The sequence below is a fragment of the Cyclopterus lumpus genome, chromosome 7 (genome assembly GCF_009769545.1).
Source record: "Cyclopterus lumpus isolate fCycLum1 chromosome 7, fCycLum1.pri, whole genome shotgun sequence".
NCBI lineage: Eukaryota > Metazoa > Chordata > Actinopteri > Perciformes > Cyclopteridae > Cyclopterus > Cyclopterus lumpus.
In genome coordinates, this window is record NC_046972.1 from 3,338,556 (window position 1) to 3,351,388 (window position 12,833).

General features: G+C 43.7%; 1 protein-coding gene across 3 annotated transcripts in view; it reads right to left on the minus strand.

The window, feature by feature from the left end:
* Nucleotides 1–1,172, minus strand: part of LOC117733489 (copine-9-like) — a 71,103-nt gene extending 69,931 nt beyond the window's left edge. For 2 of the 3 annotated variants that reach the window (XM_034537178.1, XM_034537176.1), the window contains exon 1: nt 1,093–1,169. In XM_034537178.1, the coding sequence (XP_034393069.1) occupies nt 1,093–1,169 (77 nt within the window). Of the gene's footprint in view, nt 1–1,092 lie in introns of all 3 variants that reach the window. The other variant, XM_034537177.1, reaches the window with a different exon arrangement.
* Between the last annotated feature and the right edge of the window lie 11,661 nt (nt 1,173–12,833).

Consider the following 12,833-nt stretch of genomic DNA (forward strand, 5'->3'; position numbering starts at 1 on the left):
CCCTTTTCCCCGACACACGAGTCACAGTAAGCCACCTAGTGTACACTAGTCGAGGTCTGATGAAGAGGAAGATGAAGAAGTATTTACTGTTAATGTTAATGTTGTGTTACCTTTGGACAGAATAGGCTCCCTGCAGAAGCAAAAGAGCTCCAAATTGATAAATGCATGAAAAAGCGACGGGGGTGTCTCGCCGACATAAAGATGTCAATTAATGCCATACATTTAACAATAATGCGAAAAACATCTGACGTGTAATTCTACCTTTTTTTTTTGGTATATGTACTGTATTTATTGGGGATGAAAAACCCCTGTCATCCAAAAAGCCCACTCCCTCTCCCAGGTTGGGGGTCTCTGACTCCGGTGTCAGGCGGATCTGAGGAGGGGCCACACAGGAGCAGCATGCTCTTCATTTATTCAGACCAGGTTGGCAGTCTGAAACCCGTGACTGAGTTCCTGCTGCGGCCCCCGAGCAGAGGAGCAGGTGGGATGTTTAGTCAGGGGCGATGAAATCAATACGGGTTTCTTTTCTCTTCTTTTTTTTAAGGATGACGATTTTACTGACAGCGTTTTTTTTTAAAAATGTATCACATTGCATCATGCTTAATTAAAGCGGTGACACAGCTGTGCTCAGCAACAATGATCACGCACGCGCGTCTGTGTCAATCAGAGGCTCGTCGGCTTTTATTGGGAGGCAGTTGATTAACCCTTCACCAGAGAGCAGAGGGCAAGTCACTCATGGGACGGATGCATATCAATTATTTTGAGATATTTTTTTGGTCAACGCATTGGACATACAGCCACTTAACATTTAAATCTAAAATGTAAAAAAATAAACTAATGTTAAAAGGTGCACATTAGTTTCACCAGATGAAGAAAAGCGACATTTACATCCGCCACACACACACACACACACACACACACACACACACACACACACGTGTAATTAACTTATATCACTTTGATGGCGCGCGCATGCATCTGGGTTCCATATCTATGTGTGCATATTCTTTTCCAGAGATGCGCACTTTTAACCTGCACATTTACACATTTACGTCCACGTGCGTGTATTTGCATGCAGGGGTTCCACCTTACCGGCACGAGACGGTAACTTCTATTTTAGTTGCAGGGACTCTGGTGTTGAGAGGGTCGAATTCCCCAATCGATGCCATCATCGCGACTCGCGACGCTAATGAGCATCCGCAGAGGAGAAGGAGGAGAAGGAGGAGAAGGAGGAGAAAGAGGAGGAGGAGGAGAAGATGAAGATGATGGAGGTGCGATCATTCAAGAGGATCGTGATTGCGGTAAATCCATTGTCGGAGAAATGTTCTTGTGGTGTTTCGCGGAGGAGGGAGAGAGAGAGAGGGAGAGAGAGAGAGGGAGGGAGAGAGAGGGAGTGAGAGAGAGAGAAAGAGAGAGAGAGAGAGAGAGAGAGAGAGAGGCAGTGAAAGTTGTGAGGCAGATTTAAAGTTCATTCATCCTGAATGCGTCCACGGTGCGCTCCCGGGTGTCTCTCTGTCCGGCGCTGAGGAAGAGGAGGAGGAGGAGGAGGAGGAAGAGGAGGAGGACGAGGAGGAGGAGGAGGAGGAGGAGGAGAGCGCAGCCAACCGGAGGGACCGGCAACGGCTCGGTACTTTCTCTCTCTCTCTCTCTCTCTGTCTCTCTGTCTCGCTCTCTCTCTCTCTCTCTCTCTCTCTCTCTCTCTCTCTCTCTCTCTCTCTCTCTCAGGTGGTGCTAATGAGATCACCAATGAAGGAGCATTGATCATTTGGCAATGCTATAGCAACAGGAGTCCGATTCATATCTTGCAATTTTAATAAGCGAATTAAGAATTAAAATGTATCTTCCATAAAAATGTTTTCTTTCAGAAGGTAGTGGTACAAAACGATTCACTACAAGTTACCATTAGATTACGCCAGATGTGCATATTTATCACATATCATTTCAGAAAACTTGTGTTACAAAAAAGAGTTGTCCTTATGTAAGTAATCATGGGGACGTTTCATGGTGATCTCTATGTTTCACTGTATTCACCTGTAGTTTCTTCACAATGTCTGTAACTTTACAAAACATATGAGTTTCATGGATTGTGGAGGTCTGGATTGTGGTCCATGCCTACTAATTATTCATAATTTCTGTCATATTCATTGAATGTGTTGTAACTCTGTTCATTCTGTACACATGACATCTATTGCATCTGTCCATCCGGGGAGAGGGATCCTCCTCTGTTGCTCTCCTGAAGGTTTCTTCCCTTTTTTCTGGGTTTCTTGGGAGTTTTTTTCTGGTCCGATGTGAGGTCAAAGGTCAGGGATGTCGTATGTGTACAGATTGTAAAGCCCTCTGAGGCAAATTTGTGATTTTGGGCTATACAAAATAAACTGAATTGAACTGAATACAGAAAACTTTCCAGTTTCATTCCTGTATTTTGAAGGTTTCTATTGAGGGGTCTGTTCATATCATTTAAAGACTGATTTATTCCATTCCATTTTTCAAACTGCTTATCCTATTTAGGGCCCTGGATTGCTGATTGGGTGAAGACAGGGTTCATCTGGACCGGTCTACAGTCCATCTCAGGGCTCATGTAGAGACAGAGAACCATTTAAAGTCTCCAGTTAACCTGACATGTCTTTGGACTGGAAGCCGGAGAACCTGGAGAACCCGGAAGGAACCCACGCTGCCACGGGTAGAACATGCAGACTCCACACAGAATATGTCCGCCCATGCCTTATTTATACAACATTTTATTACGAAAAACATGGAAAAACATGATTTTATTGACTGTATTTTCTGATTTATGGAGTGACGCAAAGACATATTCAAAATTCCTCTCTGTAAAAACCTTTGACTCTAATATGTCAACAATATGAGGCAAGACTATAGAACCTGGCTTTATCCAATGTTCAGATATCTGCTCTGGAAATGTATGACAATTTGCAAGAGAAGGGATATTTTACAAATTTAAACATACAGTTTCATAAAATTTGTGACGCAAGAAAGAATCGTCTTAATGTTAGAAATCACCTGTTAGTCAGCACTTTTCTCCATGTAGGTTTAATACAGTGCGTCGCTTATGTGTTGTAAGCAATGCGTTTGAATTCAGTTTATTTACGACATTGACAGTGATGAACTAAGAATATCTTCATTAATTGTGAACAATATTAAATAGTGACGCTACAACGGGGAAAAATAAAATGATTAGACACGAGGAGAGACTTGAGTGATCCTGGAGGTCATTAGTCCCATCTACTATTTCAACATATATTTTCACAAAAACAATTCAGATTTACATGTAAAGATAGTTAAGCACCAGGTATCCAGGGTAAGTACCAGGTATCACAGGTAAGTACCAGGTATCCAGGGTAAGTACCAGGTATCATGGGTAAGTACCAGGTATCACAGGTAAGTACCAGGTATCCAGGGTAAGTACCAGGTATCCAGGGTAAGTACCAGGTATCATGGGTAAGTACCAGGTATCACAGGTAAGTACCAGGTATCCAGGGTAAGTACCAGGTATCATGGGTAAGTACCAGGTATCACAGGTAAGTACCAGGTATCCAGGGTAAGTACCAGGTATCCAGGGTAAGTATCAGGGATCCAGGGTAAGCACCAGGTATCCAGGTTAAGTACCAGGTATCACGGGGTAAGTACCAGGTATCCTGGGTAAGTACCAGATATCCAGGGTAAGTATCAGGGATCCAGGGTAAGCACCAGGTATCCAGGGTAAGTACCAGGTATCACGGGGTAAGCACCAGGTATCCTGGGTAAGCACCAGGTATCACGGGTAAGTACCAGGTATCCAGGGTAAGTACCAGGTATTCAGGGTAAGTACCAGGTATCACGGGGTAAGCACCAGGTATCCCGGGTAAGTACCAGGTATCACGGGTAAGTACCAGGTATCCAGGGTAAGTACCAGGTATCACGGGGTAAGCACCAGGTATCCCGGGTAAGTACCAGGTATCCAGGGTAAGTACCAGGTATCCAGGGTAAGTACCAGGTATCCAGGGTAAGTACCATATATTCAGGGTAAGTACCAGGTATCCAGGGTAAGTACCAGATATTCAGGGTAAGTACCAGGTATCACGGGGTAAGCACCAGTTATCCAGGGTAAGTACCAGGTATCACGGGGTAAGCACCAGGTATCCCGGGTAAGTACCAGGTATCCAGGGTAAGTACCAGGTATCCTGGGTAAGTACCAGGTATCCAGGGTAAGTACCAGGTATCCTGGGTAAGCACCAGGTATCACGGGGTAAGTACCAGGTATCCAGGGTAAGTACCAGGTATTATGGGTAAGTACCAGGTATCCAGGGTAAGTATCAGGTATCCTGGGTAAGAACCAGGTATCCAGGGTAAGTATCAGGTATCCTGGGTAAGTACCAGGTATCCAGGGTAAGTATCAGGTATCCTGGGTAAGTACCAGGTATCCAGGGTAGGTTTTGCATTATGAAACAAGTTAACCAGTTAATGTTAGTGATACGTTCATGTGATTTAACTAAAGCTCTAAAGGTTCAGCTGTGGAAACCCTGAACAGGACTTCCTTTCTCCTCCTCTCCTCCTCTAACACCAGAGCTGCATGTATTCACTGGAGCAGGAGATCCAACCGCGAGGCTCACACAGCCGAGGTCACTTACCCTAACAGAAGCAGCCAAAGCTGTCATATGCTAATGAGACGCCTCTAAATCTGGAGAGGAGCCTCTCTGTAATTTCCCATTAATCAGCTCTCCTGAAAGCATCATGACACACTCTTTTAAAGCCTCCTACGGTGACCCAATCTACACAATTACATTTTCGAGCTCCGGAAAGAAAAAGGAAAGAAGCGTTGTTTTGAAATATTGTATTTTTGGAAAACAAAGATGCAAAAGGTGTTCGGGAATCAGATGAGAGGAAGGAAGGAGTGTGTTCAAAACAAATGTTCGAGTTTAGTACAAAGAGGAGAGGCGCTGCAGCTCGATCTCCTGGAGGTTGATTCATCAGTCAATCTGTGTGCTGCTTCTTGGCTATACACTGTGGGTACTTTTAATGATTGACAGAGAAATGATAACTGTGAACTGGGAGGATGCAAAAGCACCAACCATAAGACAGTGGTTTCAGAGACTGAAACAGGTTCATACAGTGGGAAGAAATGACTGCAAACTGAGGATGGACCCTTTCATACCAAGGTGGACCTGAGTTAGTCACCTTGTGCCGAGGGGTTTAAACAATTGAGATAATATTAAATAATAATAATAATACATCGAATTTATATAGCGCTTTTCAAAACACACAAAGACTTAAATAAAGATGGCTAGTGAAGTCCTACCAGGTACCATTGCTATGCTCATCGGTAAATCATCCTGCTCTGATATAATAAATAATACCCTTTTGTGAAATTTGACATAGTATGTTTTATTAAGTATAAAATAATAGGTGTCCCTCTTATTAATGTTTTTGTGTACACGTGTATATTTGCTAAACTATTATCACTATTATTATTATTATTGCAAATATTTTTATCATGTGCCTTGGTGAGGTGTTATGTCAGGGATTGTTCTATTTTGTTAAAAAAAAGTTATATATATGTAGTTTTTGTACTGGTTTGTACTGTGTGTTGGTTCAAATATAACATTAAGTGTGATACCAAAAATGACATAAGTGTGCGTGTGTGTGTGTGTGCGTGCGTGCGTGCGTGTGTGTGATTTGCATTTGATCAGACAGAAATTTACATTTTTCATGGGCTGAGGAAAAACACCAGCGAGAGGAGTGGGGGGGATGCAGAATGAGAGAGAGAGAGAATGAGAGAGAGAGAGATAGATAGAGAGAGAGAGAGAGAGAGAGAGAGAGAGAATAAAGTCTACTTATTTAAAAATATTCCACTCTGGACGATCTATAAATAAAGTGTTTGACGAGAGAGCAGCGTCCACTGGCTAGGTGTGTGTGTGTGTGTGTGTATGTGTGTGTGTGTGTGTGTGTGTGTGTGTGTGAGCACAGCATCAGCTAATTATTCAAGGAGGAAGAAATCCTGTTTAGTTTCCATTTCGCAGCAGAAAAAAAGCAGCCACCCAAATACAGCAAACATCCAGCAATAATGGAGAGAAAAATAAAGTATATGGAGAAATGAATTCGTTGAAGTTCTTCAGGTGTTTTTTTCTTTTTCCATTCCTCATTACATTATTGCTGTCCCGTCGCACTAACGTGGTGATAAATACTGAGTCCGAATAACAATGAAAAAAGTTTTGACCCCATATATTGGTCGAGTAAAAGCAAGAACTTTATTTTTTCTTTATTTTTTAACAATCCATCAAAAACTTGCTTTAGATGTCTATGAATAATGCAACGACATTTCAATTCCTTTTAAATAAGCACATTTAATTTCAGACCTGCTGCATTCAGGACGTCTCGCCACAGTCACAATCCTCTCTGATTAGGATATGAAGAGCCAGTCTGAGTGTGCTAAGTGTGCCTCATGGTTCAAACTCACATAACTACCCACAAATAAGCTCATTATGCAAGGCAAGCACATCATATCTGCCTCTGGGATTCAGTCTAGAAGGAGTTGAGGAGGGGATGCAGGTAGCTGTAGAATATACAAGTACATGTACATGTCTAGGAGAAGTGGTAAAAGCCAACCATGGAACCATGTGGTGCTCCTCAAAAATGTCTTCAATGAACTGGCCTCTGCTTTAGAGCCAATGCTGAAATGGCTTAAACCTGCATTCTCTCTGCTGACCACCAGGGGGCGACTTCTCTGGTTGTATAGAAGTCTATGAGAAAATGACTCTACTTCTCTTGATTTATTCCCTCAGTAAACATTGTAAACATGAGTTTATGATCTCAATCTCTAGTTTAAAGTCTTCTTCAATACAGCGTGATGTTCATTTAGTGAATTATGGTCCATTTAGAGTCAAATAGACCGTAAAGCATGTATGCTTCAGGGCGGGGCTACCTTGACAGGTTGTTACCACGGCGTTGTCCGTCATTTTTTCTTACAACTTTAACCCTTTCACAGTTTGTTTGAAGTTCACAATTGTAACATTTTGATTGCTAAAAAACCTTATTCAGGTTCTCCATCGTCCCAAAACCGCAGTCCACAAACTAAAAGATGACGTCTCTATGATTAGGTCCACTTCTTATATACAGTGTCCCACGAAACATGGATTTTTGTCTGAAATTGTTCACGCATATTCATAAAAACAGATTGTGTTGGTTCTAAGAGTGCACAACCCTACGGGACATTCGTGCGTGGGAAACAATATTGGAACAGACCCCAATATCAGCGGATCTGCTCAAATATATGTTTGACCAATGAAGCCCTTTGTTTCAAGTGATGTCATACTTCAAGGTAGAGCTCCAGGTAGTTTAATGCCAAAATGGGGGAATGTCTTGTGTATTTTTTCCTTAACATTACCCCCTCATGCTGTGTTCAGAAAGGGATGAGGCAAATGAAGCAATGCGGATAATATAATATTTCAACGTTGAGATTCTCCTCCTGTCATCACGATGTTAGCAAAAAGCCGAGCACTGATTGGTCCAAACTCCAAAACAAGCATTTTAAGTTGTGTACTTGACCCAACAAAGCATAAATTTAGACTTTTTACAAATCGGCATCAACATTTCAGCATTCCTTTTTCTGTTGCAATTAAATATCAAATAAATAGTTCACATTAAATGTCATTTAGCTGACACTTTTATCCAAACGACTTACAATCATGTTACATTCATACACTGTAGACACAGCTACAGGGAACAACTCAGGGTTAAGTGTCTTGCTCAAGGACACATCGACTAGGGCGGGGATTGAACCACCAACCCCCTGAATGAAACCACTGTCGCCCATTTTATTTAGTTTATTTTGGGTTCACACAGCTGGAGTACACCAGCCGATGTGTGGCTTGATAGAAAATGTGAAATCAATGAACTTCACAGATGGCCTCTGGATGATGTTGTGAACGTAGTTTCTCGGGATACCTGGTATCCAGGGTAAGTACCCTGGATACCAGGTACTGGTACTTACCCTGGATACCTGTGATACCTGGTACTTACCCTAGATACCTGGATACCTGGTACTTACCCGTGATACATGGTACTTACCCAGGATTACCCGTGATACCTGGTATTTACCCGGGATTACCCGTGATACCTGGTACTTACCTGTGATACATGGTACTTAATCAGGATTACCCATGATACATGGTACTTACCCTGGATACCTGGTATTTACCCTGGATACCTGGTATTTACCCTGGATACCTGGTATTTACCCTGGATAGCTGGTACTTACCCTGGATACCTGGTATTTACCCTGGATACCTGGTACTTACCCTGGATACCTGGTACTTACCCGGGATACATGGTACTTACCCAGGATTACCCTGTATACCTGGTACTTACCCTGGATTACTCTGGATTCCTGGTACTTACCCTGTATACCTGGTACTTACCCAGGATTACTCGGGATTCCTGGTACTTACCCGGGATTACCCGTGATACATGGTACTTAATCAGGATTACCCTTAATACATGGTACTTACCATGGATACCTGGTACTTACCATGGATACCTGGTACGGATACCTGGTACTTACCATGGATACCTGGGACTTACCCTGGATACCTACGCGTTTGTTACTTCCAGACTAAATTACTGCAACTCCTTATTATCAGGCTGCTCTAATAAGTCTCTTAAATCCCTCCAGTTGATCCAGAATGCTGCAGCTCGTGTACTCACAAAAACTAAGAAAAGAGATCACATTACTCCTGTATTAGCTGCTCTGCACTGGCTCCCTGTAAAATCAAGAATCACATTTAAATTCTTCTCCTCACCTAGAAAGCCTTGATTGGTGATGCACCATCATATCTTAAGGAGCTTGTAGTACCATATTGCCCCACTAGAGAGCTGCGCTCACTAAATGCGGGGCTACTCGTGGTTCCTAGAGTCCTAAAAAGTAGGATGGTAGCAAGAGCCTTCAGTTATCAAGCTCCTCTTTTATGGAACCAGCTTCCACTTTCAGTCCGGGAGGCAGACACAGTCACCTCATTCAAGAATAGACTTAAGACTTTCCTGTTTGATAGTGCTTATAGTTAGGGCTGAATCAGGTTTGCCCTGGTCGAGCCCCTTGATATGCTGCTATAGGCTTATAGGCTGCTGGGGGATGTTTTAGGATACACTGAGCACCTCTCTCTTCTCTCTCTCCTATGGATGAATTTACATCTCTCCATTGCACCTTATTAACTCTGCTTCCTCCCCGGAGTCGTTGTGACTTCACGTCTCATAGGGTCCATTGGACCTGGAGGTGTCTGATGCCTGGTGAGCCGGCCTCCCGCGTTGGCCCTGCTGATGCCCCGCCCCCTCCTCTCTACCTCCTTCTGTTTCATGGATTGGAGTTCCATTCATACATTGTCATATTCATGTAATGTGTTTATGTAACTTTGTAAATGCTGTTCATTCTGTACACATAACATCTATTGCTTCTGTCCATCCGGGGAGAGGGATCCTCCTCTGTTGCTCTCCTGAAGGTTTCTTCCCTTTTTTCCCTGTCAAAGGTTATTTTTGGGGAGTTTTTCCTGATCCGATGTGAGGTCCTGGGACAGAGATGTCTTATGTGTACAGATTGTAAAGCCAAATTTGTAATTTGTGATATTGGGCTATACAAAATAAACTGAATTGAATTGAATTGAATACCTGGTGCTTACCCTGGATACCTGTTACTTACCCTGGACACCTGGTGCTTACCCTGGATACCTGGTACTTACCCTGGATACCTGATACTTACCCTGGATACCTGGTGCTTACCCTGGATACCTGGTACTTACCCTGGATACCTGATACTTACCCTGGATACCTGGTGCTTACCCTGGATACCTGGTACTTACCCTGGTTACCTGGTGCTTACCCTGGATACCTGGTGCTTACCCTGGATACCTGATACTTACCCTGGATACCTGGTACTTACCCTGGTTACCTGGTGCTTACCCTGGTTACCTGGTGCTTACCATGGATACCTGGTACTTACAACAAGCACAACATGTAGAAAGCAGCAATAGAGGTTATTTCAGCCAGGGACTTAAATAAACACTCACAATTCTATTTTCATAAGGCATTCTCTGTACATTGGGGTTGTCTGTATTCGACATGGGCACTATGTAAAATGAGGGATATTTATGTATTTTGTGATGAAATTTCAGTACGGATTTTCCACATTTTGGGGCTTTGCACCATTCAGAAACGTCTTTCAGTTGAAGTTTCTCACTGAGTTTCTGACCGCGTCTAGCCTCGCAACACATTTCCATTTGCACATTTTCACCTCAGATCCCAGTTTGAAACAGCCTTTGATCATGTGACAGCATATTGGATTCACAAGGCGTGTGTGTTCGCCCCCGACTCAGCACCACATTGCATTCAGCACAGGAGAGAACTGCGTTGCCACACTCACAAACTTTTTGGGGTGTGACATGCGTGTTTAGGAGTTATTTATTCATTTTTATTTACTGCTTAATGGAAAATGAGTTTTGGAGCTACATTTTGTCCTTTAACTTTCCATTTTTGTCGAGGACTGTGACTTAACATGAAGAGCAGAAAGCCATGACAAAGTGCAACTGTATGAAAGAGGAGCAGTCTGAGCTCTGACTGTGCCAGGCTTGATGAAATGCTTCCTCCTAGTGTCCAGTGCAGCACACTGCAACTACAATATGTTGCATTCAGCCTCAGATGGTGGCCTTGAGAATGTTCTCATCCATCAGTTCAAATGTGTTCATCATGTCACAGGATGCAACATCCAACATCCAACTAATTTCAAGACGAACACGTATTTCGTTATTTATAGATGCAAGAACATATCAATACGAGCATTTTAACCAGAGCAATGTCTCTGGAATCGCTCATTCTTTAGGGAAAACTAGGTATTTATTTGAGTGTAGTTTAACAGTATATTGCGGCAGCACAATGTTCTGGTGATTACGTGCAGGTATTTTAAAAAACCTCTGCATAATTAAACTCTCCAGTTGTTTCTAGCCTCAATATGACTGGCAGAAGCTTACGAGCATCATAGGGAAGGAATTACCTGCGGGAATCACCCCAAACTGCATGTTTTATTCAACGCCATTACTCTTCTTATTTTGGTCTATCCACCTGGCGCGTAATCACTGAAGCTCTCTGCGTGTAAGAGGCGAGGGAGGAAATGTACGAACATCGGCTTAGATCGAGGAGCTGGAAACAACACATGGGGGAGAGCGGTTTCACTTCAAGGAAAGGAAATTGTAGATTGGTGCCTCAAAGATACACATTTACACTTATATCAGAGACAGAGTCCCCCCCCCCCCCCCCCCCCCCCCTCCACCCTCCTCATGTAGCTGAGATGATACTTTGATATTTGGTTTCTCTATACGTATATCTGCAGTTCATAACTGCCTACCCCAAGCGAAGGAGTTCAAGTATCTCGGGGTCTTGTTCACGAGTGAGGGTAAGGTGGAGCGGGAGATCGACAGGCGGATCGGTGCGGCTGCAGCAGTAAAACAGGCGCTGTACCGGTCCGTCTTGGTGAAGAGGGAGCTGAGCCGGAAGGCAAAGCTCTCCATTTACTGGTCGGTCTACGTTCCAACCCTCACCTATGGTCACGAACTCTGGGTCGGGACCGAAAGAACGAGATCTCGGATACAAGCGGCCGAAATGAGCTTCCTCCGTAGGGTGGCCGGGCTCAGCCTTAGAGATAGGGTAAGGAGCTCGGACATCAGGGGGGAGCTCGGAGTCGAGTCGCTGCTCCTTCGTGTCCAAAGGAGTCAGCTGAGGTGGTTCGGGCATCTAGTCAGGATGCCTCCTGGACGCCTCCCATTAGAGGTTTTCCGGGCACGTCCAACTGGTAGGAGGCCCCGGGGAAGACCGAGGACACGCTGGAGGGATTATATCTCCCGGCTGGCCTTGGAACGCCTCGGGATCCCCCAGAATGAGCTGGAAAGTGTTGCGGGTGAGAGGGAAGCCTGGGTCGGCCTGCTGAACCTGCTGCCACCGCGACCCGACCCCAGATAAGAGGTGATAATGGATGGATGGATGGATGGATATACGTATATCTTCTTTGCTACTTAAACAATAGATAGATAGATAAATCGATCAGAAAAAAAGCTGCATGGAAATGGCACATTTTCACAACAAAGGTTTCTACACTCGCTCAAGGTGTTTTTTTTGTTTTTGTCAACACAGAGTTGAGATGAAAATGAGTGCTGACGTGGTGAACATTGAACTTACATGTGACGATATATTTATCGATGGTATATATATTGATATTGTCTTTGTCTCCCGACAGCCTGAAACACAGCCTGTACTAACTAACATGAAAGAACTTTTAAAAAGTATCCTTATTGAAACAAACCCCTCTGGAGACCTCTCTCTGTCTTATTTGGACAACTTCTGATGAAGCTTCGCTGTAGCCGAGTGTATTCGCTCAAAACCAGTTGATGCAAAAGGCGCCTACTTTCAAGAGTTCACTTAGAATCTTCTGGCCAATTGATTGGAAGCTCACCTAATGTGACTTTAATCTGCTGTGTGTGCTGTACTTAATGGGGCTGCCGGACAGCGGCATGTTCCACATACAGATGTTGATGATGCACAATACGCCTCAAATCAAATAGTGAGTTTTTATTCGCTTCCTTATTCTTTCTTCGTGGCTACATCTTCTGCTTTGAGCGTCTGAATCAATCAGAGTTACTCCGAGTGGATGTTCTTTAACGTGAGCAACAGAATGAGGTTTTGCTCATTCTAGCTCAGCAATTGTACAACAAAAAGACCTGCAGGTTGTCCAAGCTCCTTAAACGTGTCCTCGTCGACCTTTTTCAGCAGTGGACAGCTGGGCGCTCTGCCTGTGAAGCCACAAA